General features: G+C 39.2%; 1 protein-coding gene across 3 annotated transcripts in view; it reads right to left on the reverse strand.

Moving 5' to 3' along the window:
• Positions 1–24,105, reverse strand: part of TMTC2 (transmembrane O-mannosyltransferase targeting cadherins 2) — an 859,721-nt gene that overhangs the window by 193,151 nt on the left and 642,465 nt on the right. For all 3 annotated transcript variants that reach the window (XR_013830420.1, XR_013830421.1, XM_079936321.1), the window contains exon 15: positions 14,928–15,025. Coding sequence is in view for 1 of the 3 variants with exons in the window: in XM_079936321.1 (XP_079792447.1) it covers positions 14,975–15,025 (51 nt within the window). In the remaining 2 variants the exon portion in view is untranslated. The remainder of the gene's footprint in view (positions 1–14,927; positions 15,026–24,105) is intronic.

Below are 24,105 nucleotides of genomic sequence, written 5' to 3' on the forward strand. Positions count from 1 at the left end.
GACATGGGTTCAATCCCTGGTCCAGGAAGATCCCACATGCCGCGGAACAACTAAGCCCCTGCACCACAACTACTGAAGCCCGTGTGCCTAGAGCCCATGCTCCACAACAAGAGAAGCCACTGCAATGAGAAACCCATGCACTGCAACGAAGAGTAGCCCCCTCTTGCCGCAACTAAAGAAAGCCTGCGCACAGCAGCGAAGACCCAATGCAGCCAAAAATAAATAAATAAATAAATTTATGGGGGGGAAGGCATAAAATATTAAGCATTTTGTAGAAGGAAATAACGTGAAGCTTGACTGTGATTGGGACATATTACACATGATCTGATAAAGATCAATTTTTGCTACCTTTTAAAAATATACATATTAAGGTCTTGAAAAAAGAAAACATACAAGTTTTATCTTTGGATTTTATCCAGCATACCTAGATTATTTTTGTACTCCCAGAAAATACTTTAGTGAGCTTTTTTTAAACTAACCTATTCTGCTTTAACTTTTGTGGCTGTTTTTATTTCTAACTAATTATACACCCCAGAGATTAGGGTCTAGAATAGTTAAGAATTGCTTATGTTTAAATACTTGAAAATGCCACTTTTAGCAGTTAGTAATTTTTGCTCCCAAGGACTCTTCCATCCAGAAAAAAAAAAAAAGTTTTTTAAAATGGTGGAAATGGGGATGGAGGTAAGGATAAGGAGGCAAATATTTAAAAAGAGAGTTGTCCTTAATATTCAAGACCATATATGACCATATACCTGAATACAGAATACCTCAAAAGACCAAAATATCCAATTTGTAAAAATCATGCTTCATTCTGAAAAAGATAATACACAAGGAAAGGAAAAATGGGGAAGCACTCAGACTTTAGGCTACCTTAATTAACCATTGAAGGATACCTCTCATTTGTTTGTATCCCAGAGGTTTATATATACAGGAGCAATGCTCCATAGCAAGATTGAGGAGCAATAAAAGGGATGGTCAGAGGACTGAGGATTATTTTACATCTGTAAAGGAAAAGTGCCATTGTGAGTCCAGGAATATCTCAGGCAGAACGATATTAGGAAAGAGAACATAAAGTTGATGTAGAAATTGCCTATGTAATTCTTTGGAATTCTCAGTTTGATGACCACTGATTTAAAACATAAATTTTGGGAATTGGAGAAAGCTGATAAAAGAGGGAATAGAAGAGAAGCAGGAAGGAAAGAAGCAATGGCTTAACTTGGCAATAGGTCAGAGTCCAGCAGAAAGCTGCAAAGGGAGAAATTCATGATCCAGGAGTGACCAAGAACTTTTAACATCATGGTGGTTGGTTCCCAGGGATTCTTACCTCCTGGTACTCATATCCTTGTGTAACATCATTTTTTGAGTGAATACTGGACCTAGGGAGTTGCTGCTAACAAATAATACTTCAAAAGCGATTAGATGTCAATTCCAAGATTAGACACAGAAAGACTTTGACTTCAGTCCCTGTCTCTCCCTCTCACACATGTACACCTCACTGTGGGGGGAAATAAACTGCCGTGTTGTTAGTAACTCCACACAGAGGTCTTCACGGCAAACAACTGAGGTTTCCCACCAACAAACAGCCAGACCTGAGGCCTGCCAACAGCCATGTGAGTGAGCTTGGAGGCTCCCCTACTGAAATATCTATAGCCCCAGCCTGTCCCTTACATTGCAAGTATGTGAGAAACTTGGAGTCAAAGGCATATAGCTAAGCTGTGCATAGATTCTTGACCCCCAAAACCGTGAGACAATAAATGTCGTTTGAAGCTGCTAGGTTTTGAGGTAATTTGGTATACAGTGATGGATAACTAATACAGACATGATTATTTAATATGCTATATTTAAGTGATTACTTCAACTATCAAGTAAGAAACAAAAGACTAGTATAGAATTCTTAAGAATCAATATCAGAAATCTAGGGCTTCCCTGGTGGCGCAGTGGTTGAGAGTCCACCTGCCGATGCAGGGGACACGGGTTCATGCCCTGATCCGGGAGGATCCCACATGCCGCGGAGCGGCTGGGCCCGTGAGCCTTGGCCGCTGAGCCTACGTGGCCGGAGCCTGTGCTCTGCAACGGGAGAGGCCACAACAGTGAGAGGCCCGCGTATTGCAAAAAACAAACAAACAAAAAAAAGAATCAATATCAGAAATCTTATGATTTTTAACAAAAATACACAGATGTACACATACATATGCAAAATAAAGTGAATTCAGAGAGCTAAAGTCTCTGATAAGGCTTTCTAATTCTCATCTATAAGGCTTTCTAATTCTCAGTTACAGTCACCTTTCTTCATCTTCAGTTCATTCCCTTCAACATGTCCACTTTCATTTCCTGCAATGCAGACACAAGTGCATACATGGGCACACACACTGGAGAAGCATGCTATATCACTAGCTAGATTTACTGTTGCTGTTGGATATAGGTTAAGTGCTTTATGAAGCACCTGAGATGATTCATATCATAATTCAAATTTAGAAAAAATCTGCCCTTTTTTGTTGTTTTCTACAACCATCCTAACTCATGAAAACTAATCTAAATAATTCCTGCCACAATTCCACCTATTTTTTAACCTGTGAAATAAAATTACATACCTGCTGTCAAAGAATTCAGAGAAAAAAAATGGCTACATTTAATAAAGCTGATAAGAACTTCCCTTTACAGTATATTTGACTTCTGATTTCTTAGTTTTGATGAAATACTGTTTCCTATCCACAGCAGGAGCTCTCTTTTCATAACGTTCCAGCAAAATGTCAGCACCCCCCATGGAGATGGTTGTCAACTTTACACCCTGAGCAGAGATACTGAAAACGATTGGGATATTTATTTTAAGGCTTCAAAATACTGTGAGGTAACATTCATTCCACATGTCATACCTTAAGAAAGGTTTTATTTATTCACATAAACTTCTTTATAACACTGTCCTCAGATTCCTTGTTCTAAATCTCATTGCTTTATACCTTTTCTTTCTGACCTTTGAGTAATTCATATGGAATCCACCACACACTCACTCTACACCGCATTTCATACAATAAATAAGATTGTTTTAACCCTAAAATATATTTTAAGATATACTTTTATTATGAAAGAATTTCTTCTCTTGTGGAAGTGTGTACTATGCACAAACTAAGCCACATTACTCATACTTAGTCTATTCATCCATTTGGAATATGCTTACGTAGAAGAATTTTTCCATCAGATAAGAAAGAGCCACAGATTTTATTACGAATGAAGGAATCCATTATACATTTAAGTAAATCTGACTCTGTTTAAACAGTCTCAATGCTTTTTAAAATTAAACTTGGCGGATTGTTTGTTTTCCAGGGTGATCATTAAAGGACAAAGCAAAATGTCAGTGCAAAGTGTTATTGGCAAGCTCTGCTAGTTTGCTTCTCTCTGTAAATGAGCAGCCAATGGAACTTCTGTGCTTATGACAGTGTTCCAAGCAACCCATCTTTCTCAATCTAACATCCAGTTGTCTATTAAAGTCTTGTTTATCATCAATTCATCCTCTTCTCTTCATGTCCATTGCAGCTACCTTACTTGAGACTCTAATCATTTTTTTCCTTAAATTTAAATTTTCCTTTCTCTTTAAATTTTATATTTTGAAATAATTTCAAACATACAGAAAAGCAGCCAGAATTCCCATATCGCCTTCAACCAGAATATCCAATTGTTAATATTATACCACATTTGCCCCATTGTGCCACCCTCTATATACATATATGTATATACACATAGACAATATGTATATATACATGTACATAAATACACACAAATATGTCTAAGTCCTTTCCAGAAACTTTTGAGAGTAAGCTGCAGATGTAATACCACATTATCCTTAAATACTTCAAACACTCCAGTGTGTATTTCTTTAGAACTAGAACACACATCTATATGAAATACCATATAACCCTCCTAATCAGTTATTCAGCACTGGTAACACTGCCACCTTTTCAGACCCCATTCCAAATTTGCTTACTGTACCACTGTGGTAGACCAAAGATGACTGCAATGACTTTGCTATTTCTCCCATCAAGATGTGTTGTCTAATTCCTCTACCCTTGAATCAGTTGACGTTAATGATTGCTCATCAGTACTGTGTGCGGTGTCTAGAGCTGCCATATAAAGAAGTCTGATTTCCTGAGACTACTATGCTGGAGCTGCCACAGGTAAGCTGTCCCTCTGAAATCCCCAGCTGAGCCCAGTCTTCCCCTGCCAAGTCTTTAGAAATATGATTGAGGCTGTAGTGGGCCCTCCATTTCTGCCCACCTGCCAACGTTAAATACCACATCGCACAGAAGAATTGTTCAGGTAAACCTGGCCAAACCCCTGACCTAAAAAAAATCATGAGATATAATACAATGGCATTTGCTTTATATCACTAAGTTACGGGGAACACTTTTCCCCAGAAATAGATAGAACACCTCACAATGTCCCTTTTCTTGCTAGTCTAAGATCCTAGAAATATGCTTATACTTAGGTATTGTGTATTATAGACTCCTTCAATCTCGAATAATTCTTGAGTCTTTCTCAGTCTTTCATACTCTTACAGTTTTGAAGAGAACAGGTCTTACGGCTTGTAGATGGTTTTTAGCCTGGGCCCATCTACAGAGTCTTCATGACCAGACTCAGACCATGCATTGGGAGGGAAACTACAGAAATGATGCTGTGCTCTTTGTGGTATATAACATCAGGAAGCACACAATGTCAACCTGTCCCAAATGATATAAATGCTGATGACCTGGTCTTAGTGGTGTCTAACAGCTTTCTCCACCTTAAATTCACAATTTTCCTGATTGTAATGGATTAGTATTAGTATTGTAACGGATTAGGTATTCCAAGATTACACTAATACCCTGTTTCTCAAATTCTACCTACCAGCCTTAGCATCCATGGACAATTTCCAACTGAATCAACCTCATCTGATGGCTGTCAAATGGTGATTCTCTACTTCCAACACTTACTGGAACTCTGAGGAATAGCTTTCCATTGCTCTGCCATTTACCTACTTGCTTGCTTAATTAATATATATTAGCATACATTAATAGATTTTATTTTATTAAAATAATTAATGACTATCATTGTTTTGATACTCAAGTCCCCTTCTATTCATCTATTGAGAGTGCCTTCAAACTGGTTATTTTATCACTTTGAGACATTTTATTTTTGAGGACTTAACTTTCTTTGAATAACATGTTTAAGGCACATCTTGGACCTTCTCTGCCCCAACCTATCATCAGCCATTTCTCCTTTAAGGGAGGATGATACTTAGAAAGCAAATACTGGCCACTTGGGACACTCATTGCTCCTGAGACATCATTGTTTCTAAGCCCCCTCAGAACGAGGAAACATTTGTATGGCATCTATATAATTACAACTATATAATATCACATATGTAATACATGTACATACTAGGAGTTTACCTGACGCCCCATACTATCATCTAACAACCAAGAGTTCTTCCAAGTCTTCCCCATATGCATGATTGTATTATATCTCCTCGAGGATTGAGAAACTTGACTCAGTATATTTATTCATTTGCTCAATTTACTTATTTGTCTGATGTAGCCCATCTTCCAACACATAAACCATCTCCTCCCGTTGCTGCCCCTGCAGCAGCCCCATGTGGTCCCATGTCCTCTTTTTCCAGGCCTGCTATCTCATGCCTCCATGGAGCTCCTCAACTCTGAACTGATTCTTCATCTAGCTCCACAGTCCTCCCTCCTTGCTCCATGTCTTTGGCTGCGGTACTGACTGTGCCAGGAAGGAAGTAGAAGACAGTAAAAAAAGGGGAAATGGGAAGTGAGGAGATGCCCTTGTTCCCTCTTGTGACACTGAATACATTCTTAACAGTTCTCCTTGTCCCGATTCATCCCCTATCTCATCTCTTTCCTATCCTACAAACTGCAGAGTATTCTTAGAAAGAGTACGATGTGTAGTGATGAAAATAGGAAGTTGAAAATAAACATTCCGATTATGTCTTCTTACTCTTTCACTTACTTATTGTTACTATGGACCTTTGACTTATTGGAGCCTCGGTTTCAAATAGGGAAATAATGCTTATTTAGAAGACACATTGTAAAGTTTCAGATTGAGCATGCAGAATGCCAAGAACATAACTGTAGCTGTTGTGGCATTTATAATTATCGTGAAAAATTCTAACATGATTCTGAAACTCCTGCTCAAAACACCTTAATGTAAAATTCAATAAAAAATTTAAAACCTTTCAATATACCTCATCACCTACAGTATCAAATCTAAACTCTTTTGTGTTATTTTAAGAGATTTTCCATGAGCTGGCCTCAGCTCACATCTCCAGCCTCACATCCCAACTCTCCCCAATGTCACTTACACCTCAGTCAATTTAACAGCCTTGCATTTCCTTGACTTCAGTATGTTGTTCTATTTCTATGCTTTGCACATACTATTGCCCCAACTGAAACTGTTCTTTTCCTAAATATCCAACTATGTTAAACTTTTACTTACACTTCAAGATTTGGAGTTAAGTTCATGTCCTCTGGAAACCTCCCTTAACCATCTCCAAAACAGAGTTAACTCTTCCATTCATTGGGTGACGACTGTGATTCTTAGGTGCCTTAATTATGTATAACACTTGTCACAACATATGGCAACTAATTTTATACACACACACACACACACACACACACACACACACACACACACACACTTGCCTTACTAGATTGTGAGCTCATTGAAGCTAAAAAGTATATCTTGGGGGCTTCCCTGGTGGCGCAGTGGTTGAGAATCTGCCTGCTAATGCAGGGCACACGGGTTCGAGCCCTGGTCTGGGAGGATCCCACATGCCGCGGAGCAACTGGGCCTGTGAGCCACAACTACTGAGCCTGCGCGTCTGGAGCCTGTGCTCCGCAACAAGAGAGGCCACGATAGTGAGAGGCCCACGCACCGTGATGAAGAGTGGTCCCCGCTTGCCACAACTAGAGAAAGCCCTCGCGCAGAAACGAAGACCCAACACAGCAAAAATTAATTAATTAATTAATAAACTCCTACCCCCAACATCTTCAAAAAAAAAAAATCGTTCTGATGAACCTAAGGGCAGGACAGGACAGATATATTCTTAAAAAAAAAAAAAAAAAAGTACATCTTGTTCATTTTGATATCCCCAAGATATTTTCTGGCCAATAGTTCCGTCTCACCAATAATAAATCTTCAATAAATATTTGCTTGATAAAAAATCCTTATAATGGTTAGAATAATCAATAATTATTGATCACATATTAACTACTAATTACTCAGTACTGTGCTAAAGCACTATCAATTTCTCATACAAAAGAAACAACATAAAACCCTGTTATGATCATTCTAGAAGATCTCTATCCTATAAATAAGAAAAATGAGGCTCAGAAGAGTCACTAATTTGTATAAGTTTGCAGCATCTAGTAGAACTGAATCAGAACCGAAGCTATTGATATATCTATAATGCAGAGAGTATGTAACATATACATGAATCCCAAGGTAAATATAAAGAAAACTATCATTTTAAAATAGGCTTTATTATATACCTCATTTTTACTTGGACACAATAAATCATTAAAAATAATAAAAGTAAATGTTGAGGGTGTAGCTAAGCTACTCTATAATACTGCTTCCTTGGCTCCACTGTAAGTGACCAAGTAGCCTACAGAGGATTTGAATGGACACTAGCCCCTCCCTGGAGCACATGCCCTAGATAACAGCCTGCAGAGTCACAAGTAAATGAAAGTTCATTATAAGAATCCTCTAATGGCCCTTGTGATAAACAGTTTCCCTGCCTCCCAAAACCTTCCCTTGGTGTGCTCCTTAGATAAGACACTCAAGAAGCATATCAAGCCCCTACTCCTTTTGCTTTGAATTGATTAATCTGGACTTAGCCCAAAGCACTCCAGCTATGGACTTTATTAAAGGCATGTGCCCCAGGTCCTGCCATCTCTCTGCCTGCATCCTGCCTTCACCTCCCCATGTGGCCTCTTAAGGCATGCCATGTACCTTCTCCAGGAAGTAATAAACTTCTCTATCTCAATTCCCTTGTGATCTTCTGTTAAACCAAGGCTCACCCTCCAAGACCCCAGGGCTCTACTTTAAAAATGATAATTTAACAAGGTCACAAAGGTAGACCACATGCAAAGGGAACGTGCTAAACATTTTATATGCAAGAACTCATTTAATGAGTCATAGATGAGAGACCTGATGTTCAGAGAATTTGAATGCCACACAGCCAGTAAATGGCAGAGCTCAAGATTCTCTGTTCTATCTAATTCAAAGTTTATTTTGCTGAACCACCTTGCAATCCTAGAACTTTCAAAATATAAAATACAGCCATCCTTTGTATCCCAGAAGACAAAACATAACATAGATTTGAGTGCAAAAAAATTAGAGAGGAAATAAATTTTAAAAAGAGGAATTACTAACAGGCTAAGGCAGGGTTTGGTAGACCTTTTCTAAAAAAAGTCAGTTAGTAAGTATTTTAGGCTTTGTGAGCCATAATGTCCCTGTCACAACTCTTTAATTCTATGGTTATAGCAAAAAGCAGCCAAAGGCAATACATAAATGAATGAGTATGGCTGTGTTTCAATAAAATTTTATTTATAAAAGTAGGTAGTGGACCATACCTTGTGGCCCCCTGGACTAAGAAACTGGATATTTTTAATCATAAAAAATATTGAAAACTATTGAGACTCACATTGTACTTCAAGGCCCATACTCCAAAAGAGCAGTAGGAAGTAGTATAGGAATGACGTGATAATAAACAAGGTTTACTTGCAAGTAAACCTCAAGGCAAATGTGAAAACCGTTGGCTTTCCTGAAAATGCCAAAAAGGAAAACTGCCATTGGGTCTTTAATGCGTAAGATACTGTATAAAGATATAAGCTTGATGGAAAGTTTCTCAGAAACATGTGGTCACTAGTTTATAATCATTTAGAAGTCAGAAGCAAATATTTTGTTTCTAGGTATATATATCCATGTAGAATTATTTTACTGTGAAACAATCTTTTAGCATCTAAGACATTTGTAAAAACTATTCTCATAAATATCATTATAAGTGAGAAAAATTTATCTCAAATGTTAGTGGATATTAAAATCACTTGAAATGTTCATTAAACATATTGACTCCAGAGCCCCAACCCCAGAGATACTGATTCAGCAAGTCTTGGGTAGAGCACCCCAAGTTATTCTCATGAGGATGATCCAGACCACACACGAGAAATTCTTAACTAAAGCAACAATTCCACGTATGGTATGTATTAGACTAAACAGCCAGGAGCTTCTGCGAAGCAGAAAGGAGATTCTGCTGGCCACTAGGGATAGTGAACAACCAGGAATAAGACTTGAAAATAACACTGGTTACCTTCTAAGATGGGATATGGTTCTCGAGAGAGATGTTTCTAAGAAGTTTTGTGTTTAGGAATTGGAGATTAAGAAGCTGCTCCCATCCAGATTGATAGTAAACCAGGGACCTGATCATTTAGCAACTATATCTATTGGCCTCCTGGGTTCCCCAATGTGTTTATTTCCTACTGCTTCTGTAAAAAATTACAACAAACTTACTGACTTAAAATCCAAAACACTTTATAATCTTGCAGATCTAGAGGTTCAAAGTCTGATATGGGTTTCACTGGGCTAGAACTAACGTCTTGATGGGGCTGCATTCCTTCTAGAGGCATTAAAGACAATCAATTTCCTTGCCTATTTCAGCTGCTGGAGGTCACCTACACTTCTGTGAGCCCTTCAGCGATCTTCAGATCCAGTATCACAGCATCTTCACATCTCTGACTCTGACTTTTTCTTCTGCATTCTAAAGGGATCTTGTAATTACATTAGGCCTAGACAAATATTCAGGATAATCTACTTTCAAAATCAACTGGTGAGCGAGCTTTATTTCACCTGTCATTTAATTCCCTATTGCCATCTAACAACATATTCACAGGCTCTTGGGATTAAGACCCAGACACTGTGGAGAGGAGGAAGTACCCATCATTCTTTCTACCATACCCAGAGAGAAGCTTTCTCTCCAACCACAAGAAAGTAGAGAGTAGGAAAAAGAAAAGAGATTCTATGAGAAAGTGAGAGTAGGCTCCTAAAAATGTTAAGGGTATTGAAGGTGCTCTGTAAAGCAGCACCTATACCTTTAGAGTGTGAGTTGCAGCCTGGTACGATTCAGCAGTGGAAAAACCAGAAGGAAGGAAGCAACACACCACATGAAGCTGCAAAGGGAAATTATATGGTCACAGAGCATCAAATGAAAGACCTATTGTCTGAGAAAGAGAAATAAAAGGATGTTATAGACTGAAGGTTTGAATCTCCCCAGTATTCATGTATTGAAGCCCTAACCTCATGTGGCTGTATTTAGAAATGGTACCTCTAAGGAAATAATTAAGGTTAAATGAGGTCATAAAGGTGGGGCCCAGATCCAATAGGATTAATATCCTTTTGAGAAGAGACAGCAGAGATCTTTCTCTCCATCCCCATGCAAACACACCAAGGAAGGGCCATGTGAGGACACAGAAGGAAGCTGGCCCTCTCCAAGTCAGGGAGAGATCCTTCACTAGAAACCAAAGGTGCCAGAACTTCATCTTGGACTTCTAGCCTCCGAAACTGTGAGCAAATAAGTATCTGTTGTTTTTTTTTTTCCACACCGCCCAGGCTGTGATATTTTATGACAGCTTGAGTAGACTAATACAGAGGGAAAAGGAACAAAGGTAGAGGTAAAGAACTATGAGTCCAAGCAAGAATACAGATTCATGTGGCTATCTTAGAGATCTCAAAGTCTGGAAAATACATTCCCACAATTAAGCTACTAAGCCAAACCTTATGCCAGGTCAATAGTCGATTTATTCTTTTTTAAATACATGTTTAGAGCTATCCCTTGGGAAACATTTTCTATAATAATATTAAGATTAATACCTTCTCATTCTTGTAATAAAACTCATTTTAGGAAAAAAACAAGTATTTTGGAATATTTATTGTGTTTATCCTTATAGGTTATTAATGTATAAAATATATAAATGTGGATAAATCAATATATTTAGACGCATTCACTTTACAGTTCATTGAAATGAATTTATTTAATAAGATCAAAAATTACTTCAGGGCTTCCCTGGTGGTGCAGTGGTTGAGAGTCCACCTGACGATGCAGGGGGCACGGGTTTGTGTCCCGGTCCGGGAGGATCCCACGTGCCGCGCGGTGGCTGGGCCCGTGAGCCATGGCCACTGAGTCTGCGCGTCCGGAGCCTGTGCTCCGCAACGGGAGGGGCCGCAACAGTGAGAGGCCCACGTACGGCAAAAAAAAAAAAAAAAAATTACTTCAATTTTCAAATTAAAAATTGAAGCCTTGGCTTCCCTGGTGGCGCAGTGGTTGAGAGTCTGCCTGCCGATGCAGGGGACACGGGATCGTGCCCCGGTCCGGGAAGATCCCACATGCCGCAGAGTGGCTGGGCCCGTGAGCCATGGCCGCTGAGCCTGTGCGTCCAGAGCCTGTGCTCCGCAACGGGAGAGGCCACAACAGTGAGAGGCCCGCGTAGCGCAAAAAAAAAAAAAAAAAAAAATTGAAGCCTCACTGAAAAATAAAAAATGCCATTTGTCTTCACAGGTCACTCTTTTTATATTCATGAGTCAATCATTTTCTTTGCTTGAATAAATTTGTTTTCAAAACTAAGTGTTTAATATGCATAACATCTTTCACAATATATGAGGTCAAAGAATCATAGAGCTTTAGAATCTGAAAATAACAAGATTGTTATTTTCCAAATCCTTCTACTTATTACTAAAGAAATAAGCATTCATAAAACAGACAAAAGTAGTCTTATAACCCTGTAACCCTCTGGTTTTCTCCTTCCTTATAATTTTGTTTCAGGCTGGAAAGTATGGCAGCCACGTCAAAAGCACACCAGGATAGCTTGGGTAGGGAATTATTTAGAAAGGATTTATGGGAAATAGGCTAACTGGAACCTTGTTTGAACTTGAACAAATACCACCTTGCAGGTATCAATGAATTTAGTAAGCTGAGCCTGAACATGTCAGAACTACATAAAAGATGCTGCTTAAAAGTTAAGTCCATGAACACTGGCCATCTGTTGGTATTCCTTTTACACAGTGTCTAGCGACTTTTACCAAGAAGTTACAGCCATAGTGAACGGGATATGCTGTGTTCAAGGGAAACACCGATTAAAAAAGTAACACTGACTTCTAATAGTCTACTTAGATATTCAAACACATCTGAAACAATGAAATCATAAAACCTTTACATATTTCTATTTATATGTAAGGAAATGCAGTATTATAGAATATCTTACTGCTGAGATAGTCTCTGCTTATGGCTGACTTTAAGAAGAGATTCTAAAATGCTAGGTTGTGAGATAAATTTAGCAGTACTATTCTTATCATTATCTTATTCCCTTTTGGGACTAAGAGCTTTGATTAAGAATGACACATATGCCTTCAGAATGTTCAAGATTTGGACAGAGTAAGATTCAGACCAGTAATTGAGACTGATCATACACATTAGTGCCAAAATTGCAGCCTTTTCACATATAACACTAAACACGGGAGAGGGCAAGAGGGGAGGAAGGGAAAGCTAACAATTGATTTTCTTACTCCCCTTGACAAAAAAAAGGAAATCCCTAAATGCAATCGTTCACATATTCCTGAATGTGTTACATTCATAGTGATTGAACTTTGTGGTCTCGTAGTTAGGTTTGACTACCAAGAAAAACGACACTAACCCTTTCTGAAATTTGCTTCTTCCTTTACCATCTAATTTGACGAGTCAAGTCAGTCTAACTAGTTAAACCATCTGTCAATATTGATGCCCCCCAATCTACACTATTAGAGCACTGCCCAACTTGTCTCTCATTCACTTCTCCTCTTGATTCTCATTACATTTAAATGAGGTAAAAGCAGAAAAATAATCATCCACACTTAATACAACCAGCTCATTCTTACCATTCAAAAGAAAAAGGCAACAGAGAAATTTTATAGTGAAAACATGAATAATAGGAATCAACCCTAAGTTGAAAAAAAAGATGCAAAACTGAGAAAAGCAGTTTTTATTAAGATCTTAATTTAAACTCAAGAGTAAATTTTAACTAAATATAAATTAGGTTTTTTTTAGTGTTCTAATAATATATGAATATTTAAAAATGCAAATAATAAAAATGAGTCGTAACCATTAAAATAATATAGTTAGTGTCGTCCACATGTGGGTTGGAAAAGAATTTCCAGACACAAGGCAGAATGTAAAGAAGATAGAATTTATTAGAGGGAAGGGTGGCTGCCAGAAAAGCAGGCCGACTTCCTAGTAGTCTGGGAGAGTAGAGACCGAGCATGTGCTATTGATCAGTTTTTATAGGCAGAAAACAAAAGAATGGTCCTAGGTGAAATTTTCGTTTACTGACTGGTCAAGGCACATATACCTTCCTTCTATAGGGTGGGAGTGGGACAGGGCATATGCCTTTCCTAATTTGGGACAGGCCCTGTTGCCCAGGTGGGCGTCTCCCAGATGGGCTCAGGAATTTCTTAACCATCGCAACATGGTGGGGAGGGCTATTAAGAGTCCAGTAGGGGGTGTAATGCTGAAACTTTTTCAGGCAGGGTCGTCCTTTGTCCTTGAAGCACCACTGTCCTTGGAGCACCACAGTTAGCAGTTCCCCAACCAGAAGTGATGAGATAAAATAAGAAAGAGAAATCATAGGCACATACCAAGTAAAACTGTTTCTTGTATTATAGGAAATTTCAAAGGAAATGTACATAACTTGTAACTCCTGTAATATTAGCCTGAGAAAGTCATGAGGAAGGTTGTGTAAGACATCACGCCTGCTTCACTTATCACCAGCTTGATATCTAGATATCAGGGTGGTCACACCACATCAACACTAACCCAATCTCCTGAGACAATAAAAAGAATATTAGCATAAGCTATTCTCTTAGCCTTCTTCCATTTCAAACTTACTACAGCACCAACTGAGAACTTTACACACAAAAGCCCAAAATTTTGGTTCTCATTTTGTGTTTCAATAGGATGCCACCTCACTGTTGCTTTGTTTACTTAGAATATTTTTTAAAATCACTACCAAATATTATTTATAAAGACACATCAGCTACAATAGCAGTCACAGAAGCTCTAACCTGTAAAGGACACAAAGTTTCACTCTACTGGATACAGAGAATATAAAGAAACATTTAAGACGCTAAGTCCTGAAGGACTGCATGAGAATAACATGGCACAGCTGTGGAGGAAGACGTTTTTGGAGTTGTGGGGAAGCTTAGGAGAAACTCCGCAGGGGCTCCAGCGTAAAAGATTGTGCAGTAGTTTAAAGAAAGATTAGAACCTGGGCAAATTAAACAATGATTTAGAAATGTGTCCGGAAGAGAAAAAAACCCAGCCTCTCCAGAGAAGAGAATAGAAAGAGAGAATGAAGTAAAAGGCAAAGTAGAGGGAGACAGATTTCACATTCAGTATTTAGACGTTTGTTTTTAACCCACATTTCCAAACCTTAGTTCCAATAGGAACAAGTAAATAATCCAAATTCCTTGGGCCGAGGAGACAATCTGAACAACAACTACAACAAGACCTAAGAGGTAAAAGAGTGGGTTCACTCTGGAAAATGTTATCACCTTCCTAGCTCATAGGTCAATAGCTGGGGAATGTTTCTAGGCATTGAAAGCAACTGCAGGATTTTAAGCATAATGACAATTTAAATGAGGCATTCAAATTCTTAAACATTCATATATGTTATTTCACTTAAATCACTCAAGAAAGAGTGGTATAGGCAAAGCAGTGTTGTGGAAAATTCATCTGGTTAAAACTTATAAAATCTATGAAAAGAAGCAGGAGATACACTAGGAGTCTATCACTTAGACTGTCGAGGAAAAAATCTGGTGCACTTGAGAGAAATAAAGAATTTTAAAGTTACCTTTGGAACCGGAGCACAAGTCAGCCAAACTGAGAGTCGTAGTGGACTTAACCATGACTTTTTGAGGACGACACCTCCTGCTTAGCTTTCCATTGGTCCTGAAGATGAAAATACAAAGAAATTCCAAACCATTAGATTCAGAAGCAGGCACCTCCCGGTTTGAAGAAAAGGAGAAAGCAGATGCTACAAGCCAAACACGGTATATAAACCAACGGTTTGCAAAGCTACTCTATCAGCATCACCTGAGAACTGATAGATATTCAAGTCACCTGGCTCTCCCCCTCATCTACTAAATCACTTACTCCTGCCGTAGAGCCCCTGAGTCTGCAGTTTAACAAGCTCTCCTGGTGATTCTGATGTATGCTCAAGTTTAAGAGCCACTGGTATAGCTAGTGTTACACAAGCAAGGGAAATCATTGAATTCAGTTCAAGATCTGAGAGAGCAGCTTCTTGAGAAAAGAGACTCAGTCAAAACTCCTAATTGGATCATTCCAGAGGGTAATTAAATACTTCAGTTTGCCCGTGACCAAACAATGCAATCTTCTTAGAAATGACCCTCCTGGAAAGATATAGGAAGAGAAATTTAATACAAAACTCAATGTCAATAGTATTTTATAACACCAAATCAATTTGATTTTTTATTTCCCTCTCTTTGGAATTACCCATTGCCAACTCCTCCTCCTAAACACACAATCTGCTATATTACAAGAAAGAACTTTTATGCCCAGGGAAAGGAAGGTATTTGATAAAGTTTTGTTCTATCATAACATGTAGCAATACTTTCCTGCAGATTCATATTGAACTGAAGAATACACTCTATAATATTTCATTTAATAATATTTTTTATTAGAACCAAAAAACCCAAAATTAGCAGAATGAAAAATCATAAGATCAGATCAGAAATAAATGAAAAAGAAATGAAGGAAACAATAGCAAAGATCAATAAAACTAAAAGCTGGTTCTTTGAGAAGATAAACCATTAGCCAGACTCATCAAGAAAAAAAGGGAGAAGACTCAAATCAATAGAATTAGAAATGAAAAAAAAGTAAAAACTGACACTGCAGAAATACAAAGGATCATGAGAGATTACTACAAGCAACTATATGCCAAAAAGTGGACAACCTGGAAGAAATGGACAAATTCTTAGAAAGCACAATCTTCCAAGACTGAACCACGAAGAAATAGAAAATATAAACAGACCAATCACAAGCACTTAAGTTTAAAGTGATTAAAAATCTTCCAACAAACAGAAGCCCAGGACCAGATGGCTTCACAGGTGAATTCTATCAAACATTTAGAGAAGAGCTAACACCTATCCTTCTCAAACTCTTCCAAAATATAGCAGAGGGAAGAACACTCCCAAACTCATTCTAGCAGGCCACCATCACCCTGACACTAAAACCACACAAAGATGTCACAGAAAAAGAAAACTACAGGCCAATATCACTGATGAACATAGGTGTAAAAATCCTCAACAAAATACTAGCAAACAGAATCCCATGGCACACTAAAAGGGTCATATACCATGATCAGCTGGGGTTTATCCCAGGTATGCAAGGATTCTTCAATATATGCAAATCAATCAATGTGATACACCATATTAACAAATTGAAGAATAAAAACCAAATGATCATCTCAATAGATGCAGAGAAAGCTTTTGACAAAATTCAACGCCCATTTATGATAAAAACCCTCCAGAAAGTAGGCATAGAGGGAACTTACCTCAATATAATAAAGGCCAGACATGACAAACCCACAGCCAACATCATTCTCAATGGTGAAAAACTCTAACCATTTCCTCTAAGATCAGGAACAAGACAAGGTTGTCCACTCTCACCACTATTATTCAACATAATTTTGGAAGTTTTAGCCACAGCAATCAGAGAACAAAAAGATATAAAAGGAATCCAAACCGGAAAAGAAGTAGCTGTCACAGTTTGCAGATGACATGACACTATACACAGAATCCTAAAGATGCTACCAGAAAACTACTAGGGCTAATCAATGAATTTGGTAAAGTTGCAGTATACAAAATTAATGCACAGAAATCTCTTGCATTCCTATACACTAATGATGAAAAACCTGAAAGAGAAATTAAGGAAACACTAACATTTACCACTACAACAAAAAAGAATAAAATACTTAGGAATAAACCTACCTAAGGAGACAAAGGACCTGTATGCAGAAAACTATAAGACACTGATGAAAGAAATTAAAGATGGGTGCTTCCGGGAAGATGGCGGAAGAGTAAGACACGGAGATCACCTTCCTCCCCACAGGTACACCAGAAATACATCTACACATGGAACAACTCCTACAGAACAACTACTGAACGCTGGCAGAAGACCTCAGACCGCCCAAAACGCAAGAAACCCCCCATGTACCTGCGTAGGGCAAAAAAGAAAAAACAGAGACAAAAGGATAGGGACGGTACCTGCACCAATGGGAGGGAGCTTGTGAAGGAGGAAAGCTTTCCACGCACTAGGAAGCCCCTTCAGAGGCGGAGACTGCGGGTGGCGGAGGGGGAAAGCTTCGGCCGCCGGAGCCGCGGGGGAGAGCACAGCAACAGGGGTGCGGAGGGCAAAGCGGGGAGATTCCCGCACAGAGGCTCAGGGCCGACCGGCACTCACCAGTCCGAGAGGCTTGTCGGCTCACCCGCTGGGGCAGGCGGGGCTGGGAGCTGAGGCTCGGGCTTCGGTCAGAGCACCGGGAGAGGACTGGGGTTGGCGGCGTGAACACAGCCTGCACGGAGTTAGTGCGCCATGGCTAGCCGGAAGGGAGTCCTGGAAAAACTCTGGACCTGCCGAAGAGGCAAGAGACTCTTTTTTCCCTCTTTGTTTCCTGGTGCGCGAGGAGAGCGGATTAAGATCCCTGCTTAAAGGAGCTCCAGAGACGGGCGCCAGCCGTGGCTAAAAGCGCGAACCTCAGAGACAGGAGGAAGCCGCGGCTAAAAGCACGGACCCCAGAGACGGGCGGGAGACGCTAAGGCTGCTGCTGCCGCCACCAAGGGGCCTGTGTGCGAGCACAGGTCACTACCTACACCCCTCTTCCGGGGAGCCTATGCAGCCCGCCACTGCCAGGTTCCCGGGATCCAGGGACAACTTCCCCGGGAGAACGCACGGCGGCCCTCAAGCTGGTGCAACGTCATGCCGTCCTCTGCCGCCGCAAGCCCGCCCCGCAAGCCATGCCCCTCCCTCCCCCGCCCCCACCGGCCTGAGTGCGCCAGAGTCCCCGAATCAGCGGCTCCTTTAACCCTGTCCTGTCTGAGCAAAAAACAGACGCCCTCCGGCGACCTACATGCAGAGGCGGGGCCAAATCCAAAGCTGAGCCCCTGTGAGCTGTGAGAACAAAGAAGAGAAAGGGAAAGCTCTCCTAGCAGCCTCAGAAGCAGCGGATTAAAGCTCCACGATCAACTTGATGTTCCCTGAATCTGTGGAATACATGAATAGACAACGAATCATCCCAGATTGAGGAGGTGGACCTCGAGAGAAAGATCTATGATTTTTTTCCCCTTTACCTTTTTTTGTTAGGGTGTATGTGTACGCTTCTGTGTAAGATTTTGTCTGCAGAGCTTTGCTTCCACCATTTGTCCTAAGGTTCTATACGTCCCTTTTTTTCTAAATACTTATTTTTTAATTTAATAACTTTATTCTATTTTATTTTATTTTACTGTAGCTTCTTTCTTTCTCTCTTTTTTCCTTCCTTCCCTCCTTCCTTCCTTCCTCCCTCCCTCCTTTCCTTTTCCTTTTCTTCTTTCTTTCTTCCTTCCTTCATTCCTTCCTTCCTTCCTTGCTTTCCTTCTTTCTTTCTTTCTTTCTTCCTTCCTTCCTTCCTACTTCTACTAATTCTTTCTTTCTACTTTTTCTCCCTTTTATTCTGAGCCGTCTGTATGTAAGGCTCTTGGTGCTGCAGCCAGGAGTCAGTGCTGTGCCTCTGAGGTGGGAGAGCCAACTTCAGGACACTGGTCCACAAGAGACCTCCCAGCTCCACATAATATCAAACAGCAAAAATCTCCCAGAGATCTCCATCTCAACACCAGCACCCAGCTTCACTCAACGTCCAGCAAGCTAGAGTGCTGGACACCCTATGCCAAACAACTAGCAAGACAGGAACACAACCCCACCCATTAGCAGAGAGGCTGCCTAAAATCATAATAAGGCCACAGACACCCCAAAACACACCACCAGACGTGGACCTGCCCACTAGAGAGACAAGATCCAGCCTCATCCACCAGAACAGAGGCACTAGTCCCCTCCACCAGGAAGCCTACACAACCCACTGAACCAACGTTAGCCACTGGAGACAGACATCAAAACCAACGGGAACTACGAACCTGCAGCCTGCAAAAAGGAGACCCCAAACACAGTAAGATAAGCAAAATGAGAAGACAGAAAAACACACAGCAGGTGAAGGAGCAAGATAAAAATGCACGAAACCTAATAAATGAAAAGGAAATAGGCAGTCTACCTGAAAAAGTATTCAGAATAATGATAGTAAAGATGATCCAAAATCTTGGAAATAGAATGGACAAAATGCAAGAAACGTTTAACAAGGACGTAGAAGAACTAAAGATGAAACAAACCATGATAAACAACACAATAAATGAAATGAAAAAGACTCTACAAGGGATCAATAGCAGAATAACTGAGGTAGAAGAACGGATAAGTGACCTGGAAGATAAAATAGTGGAAATAACTACTGCAGAGCAGAATAAAGAGAAAAGAATGAAAAGAACTGAGGACAGTCTCAGAGACCTCTGGGACAACATTAAACGCACCAACATTCGAATTATAGGGGTTCCAGAAGAAAAAGAGAAAAAGAAAGGGACTAAGAAAATATTTGAAGAGATTATAGTTGAAAACTTCCCTAATATGGGAAAGGAAATAGTTAATCAAGTCCAGGAAGCACAGAGAGGCCCATACAGGATAAATCCAAGGAGAAATACGCCAAGACACATATTAATCAAACTGTCAAAAATTAAATACAAAGAAAGCATATTAAAAGCAGCAAGGGAAAAACAACAAATAACACACAAGGGAATCCCCATAAGATTAACAGCTGATCTCTCAGCAGAAACTCTGCAAGCCAGAAGGGAGTGGCAGGACATACTGAAAGTGATGAAGGAGAAAAACCTGCAACCAAGATTACTCTACCCAGCAAGCATCTCATTCAGATTTGATGGAGAAATTAAAACCTTTACAGACAAGCAAAAGCTGAGAGAGTTCAGCACCATCAAACCAGCTTTACAACAAATGCTAAAGGAACTTCTCTAGGCAAGAAACACAAGAGAAGGAAAAGACCTATAATAATGAACCGAAAACAATTTAGAAAATGGGAATGGGAACATACACATCGATAATTACCTTAAATGTAAATGGACTAAATGCTCCCACCAAAAGACACAGATTGGCTGAATGGATACAAAAACAAGACCCATATATTTGCTGTCTACAAGAGACCCATTTCAGACCTAGAGGCACATACAGACTGAAACTAAGGGGACGGAAAAAGATATTCCATGCAAATGGAAACCAAAAGAAAGCTGGAGTAGCAATTCTCCTATCAGACAAAACAGACTTTAAAATAAAGACTATTAGAAGAGACAAAGAAGGACACTACATAATGATCAAGGGATCGATCCAAGAAGAAGATATAACAATTGTAAATATTTATGCACCCAACATAGGAGCACCTCAATACATAAGGCAAATACTAACAGCCATAAAAGGGGAAATCGACAGTAACACATTCATAGTAGGGGACTTTAACACTCCACTTTCACCAATGGACAGATCATCCAAAATGAAAATAAATAAGGAGACACAAGCTTTAAAAGACACATTAAACAAGATGGACTTAATTGATATTTATAGGACACTCCATCCAAAAACAACAGAATACACATTTTTCTCAAGTGCTCATGGAACATTCTCCAGGATAGATCATATCTTGGGTCACAAATCAAGCCTCGGTAAATTTCAGAAAATTGAAATTTTTGTATCAAGTATCTTTTCCGACCACAACGCCATGAGACTAGATATCAATTACAGGAAAAGATCTGTAAAAAATACATACATATGGAGGCTAAACAATACACTACTTAATAATGAAGTGATCACTGAAGAAATCAAAGAGGAAATTAAAAAATACCTAGAAACAAATGACAATAGAGACACGATGACCCAAAACCTATGGGATGCAGCAAAAGCAGTTCTAAGAGGGAAGTTATAGCAATACAAGCCCACCTTAAGAAGCAGGAAACATCTCGAATAAACAACCTAACTTGCACCTCAAGCAATTAGAGAAAGAAGAACAAAAAATCCCCAAAATTAGCAGAAGGAAAGAAATCATAAAAATCAGATCAGAAAAAATGAAAAAGAAATGAAGGAAACAATAGCAAAGATCAATAAAACTAAAAGCTGGTTCTTTGAGAAGATAAACATTTAGCCAGACTCATCAAGAAAAAAAGGGAGAAGACTCAAATCAGTAGAATTAGAAATGAAAAAGAAGTAACAACTGACACTGCAGAAATACAGAAGATCATGAGAGATTACTATAAGGAACTCTATGCCAATAAAATGGACAACCTGGAAGAACTGGACAAATTCTTAGAAATGCACAACCTGCCAAGACTGAATCAGGAAGAAACAGAAAATATGAACAGACCAATCACAAGCACTGAAATTGAAACTGTGATTAAAAATCTTCGAACAAACAAAAGCCCAGGACCAGATGGCTTCACAGTCGAATTCTATCACACACTGAGAGAAGAGCTAACACCTATCCTTCTCAAACTCTTCCAAAATAGAGCAGAGGGAAGAACACTCCCAAATTCCTTCTACGAGGCCACCATCACCTTGATACCAAAACCAGACAAGGATGTCACAAAGAAAGAAAACTACAGGCCAATATCACTGATGAACATAGATGCAAAATTCCTCAACAAAATACTAGCAAACAGAATCCAACAGCACATTAAAAGGATCATACACCATGATCACATGGGGTTTATTACAGGAATGTAAGGATTCTTCAATATACGCAAATCTATCAACATGATACACCATATTAACAAATTGAAGGAGAAAAACCATATGATCATCTCAATAGATGCAGAGAAAGCTTTTGACAAAATTCAACGCCCATTTATAATAAAAACCCTCCAGAAAGTAGGCATAGAGGGAACTTTCCTCAACATAATAAAGGCCATATATGACAAGCCCACAGCCAACATCATCCTCAATGGTGAAAAACTGAAAGCAAGATCAGGAACAATACAAAGTTGCCCACTCTCACCACTCTTATTCAACATAGTTTTGGAAGTTTTAGCCACAGAAATCAGAAGAAAAGGAAATAAAAGGAATCCAAATCAGAAAAGAAGAAGTAAAGCTGTCACTGTTTGCAGATGACATGATACTCTACATAGAGAATCCTAAATATGCTACTAGAAAACTACTAGAGCTAATCAATGAATTTGGTAAAGTAGCAGGACACAAAATTAATGCACAGAAATCTCTGGCATTCCTATACACTAATGATGAAAAATCTGAAAGTGAAATCAAGAAAACACTCCCATTTACCACTGCAACAAAAATAATAAAGTATCTAGGAATAAACCTACCTAAGGAGACAAAAGACCTGTATGCAGAAAATTATAAGACACTGATGAAAGAAATTAAAGATGATACAAATAGATGGAGAGATATACCATGTTCTGGGATTGGAAGAATCAACATTGTGAAAATGACTCTACTACCCAAAGCAATCTATAGATTCAATGCAATCCCTATCAAACTACCACTGGCATTTTTCACAGAACTAGAACAAAAAATTTCACAATTTCTATGGAAACACAAAAGACCCCGAATAGCCAGAGCAATCTTGAGAACGAAAAACGGAGCTGGAGGAATCAGGTTCCCTGACTTCAGACTATACTACAAAGCTACAGTAATCAAGACAGTATGGTACTGGCACAAAAACAGAAATATAGATCAATGGAACAGGATAGAAAGCCCAGAGATAAACCCACTCACATATGGTCACCTTATCTTTGATAAAGGAGGCAGGAATGTACAGTGGAGAAAGGACAGCCTCTTCAATAAGTGGTGCTGAGAAAACTGGACAGGTACATGTAAAAGTATGAGATTAGATCACTCCCTAACACCATACACAAAAATTAGCTCAAAATGGATTAAAGACTTAAATGTAAGGCCAGAAACTATCAAACTCTTAGAGGAAAACATAGGAAGAACACTCTATGACATAAATCACAGCAAGATCCTTTCTGACCCACCTCCTATAGAAATGGAAATAAAAATAAACAAATGGGACCTAATGAAACTTCAAAGCTTTTACACAGCAAAGGAAACCATAAACAAGATGAAAAGGCAACCCTCAGAATGGGAGAAAACATTTGCAAATGAAGCAACTGACAAAGGATAAATCTCAAAAATTTATAAGCAGCTCATGCAGCTCAATAACAAAAAAGCAAACAACCCAATCCAAAAATGGGCAGAAGACCTAAATAGGTATTTCTCCAAAGAAGATATACAGACTGCCAACAAACACATGAAAGAATGCTCAACATCATTAATCATTAGAGGAATGCAAATCAAAACTACAATGAGATATCATCTCACACCAGTCAGAATGGCCATCATCAAAAAATCTAGAAACAATAAATGCTGGAGAGGGTGTGGAGAAAAGGGAACACTCTTGCACTGCTGGTGGGAATGTGAATTGGTACAGCCACTATGGAGAACAGTGTGAAGATTCCTTAAAAAACTAAAAATAGAACTACCATATGACCCAGCAATCCCACTACTGGGCATATACCCTGAGAAAACCATAATTCACAAAGAGTCATGTACCAAAATGTTCATTGCAGCTCTATTTACAATCGCCCGGAGATGGAAACAACCTAAGTGCCCATCATCGGATGAATGGATAAAGAAGATGTGGCACATATATACAATGGAATATTACTCAGCCATAAAAAGAAACGAAATTGAGCTATTTGTAATGAAGTGGATAGACCTAGAGTCTGTCATACAGAGTGAAGTAAGTCAGAAAGAGAAAGACAAATACCGTATGCTAACACATATATATGGAATTTAAAGAAAAAATGTCATGAAGAACCTAGGGGTATGACAGGAATAAAGACACAGACCTACTGGAG

This window comes from Stenella coeruleoalba (assembly GCF_951394435.1).
Source record: "Stenella coeruleoalba genome assembly, chromosome: 11".
Lineage (NCBI taxonomy): Eukaryota > Metazoa > Chordata > Mammalia > Artiodactyla > Delphinidae > Stenella > Stenella coeruleoalba.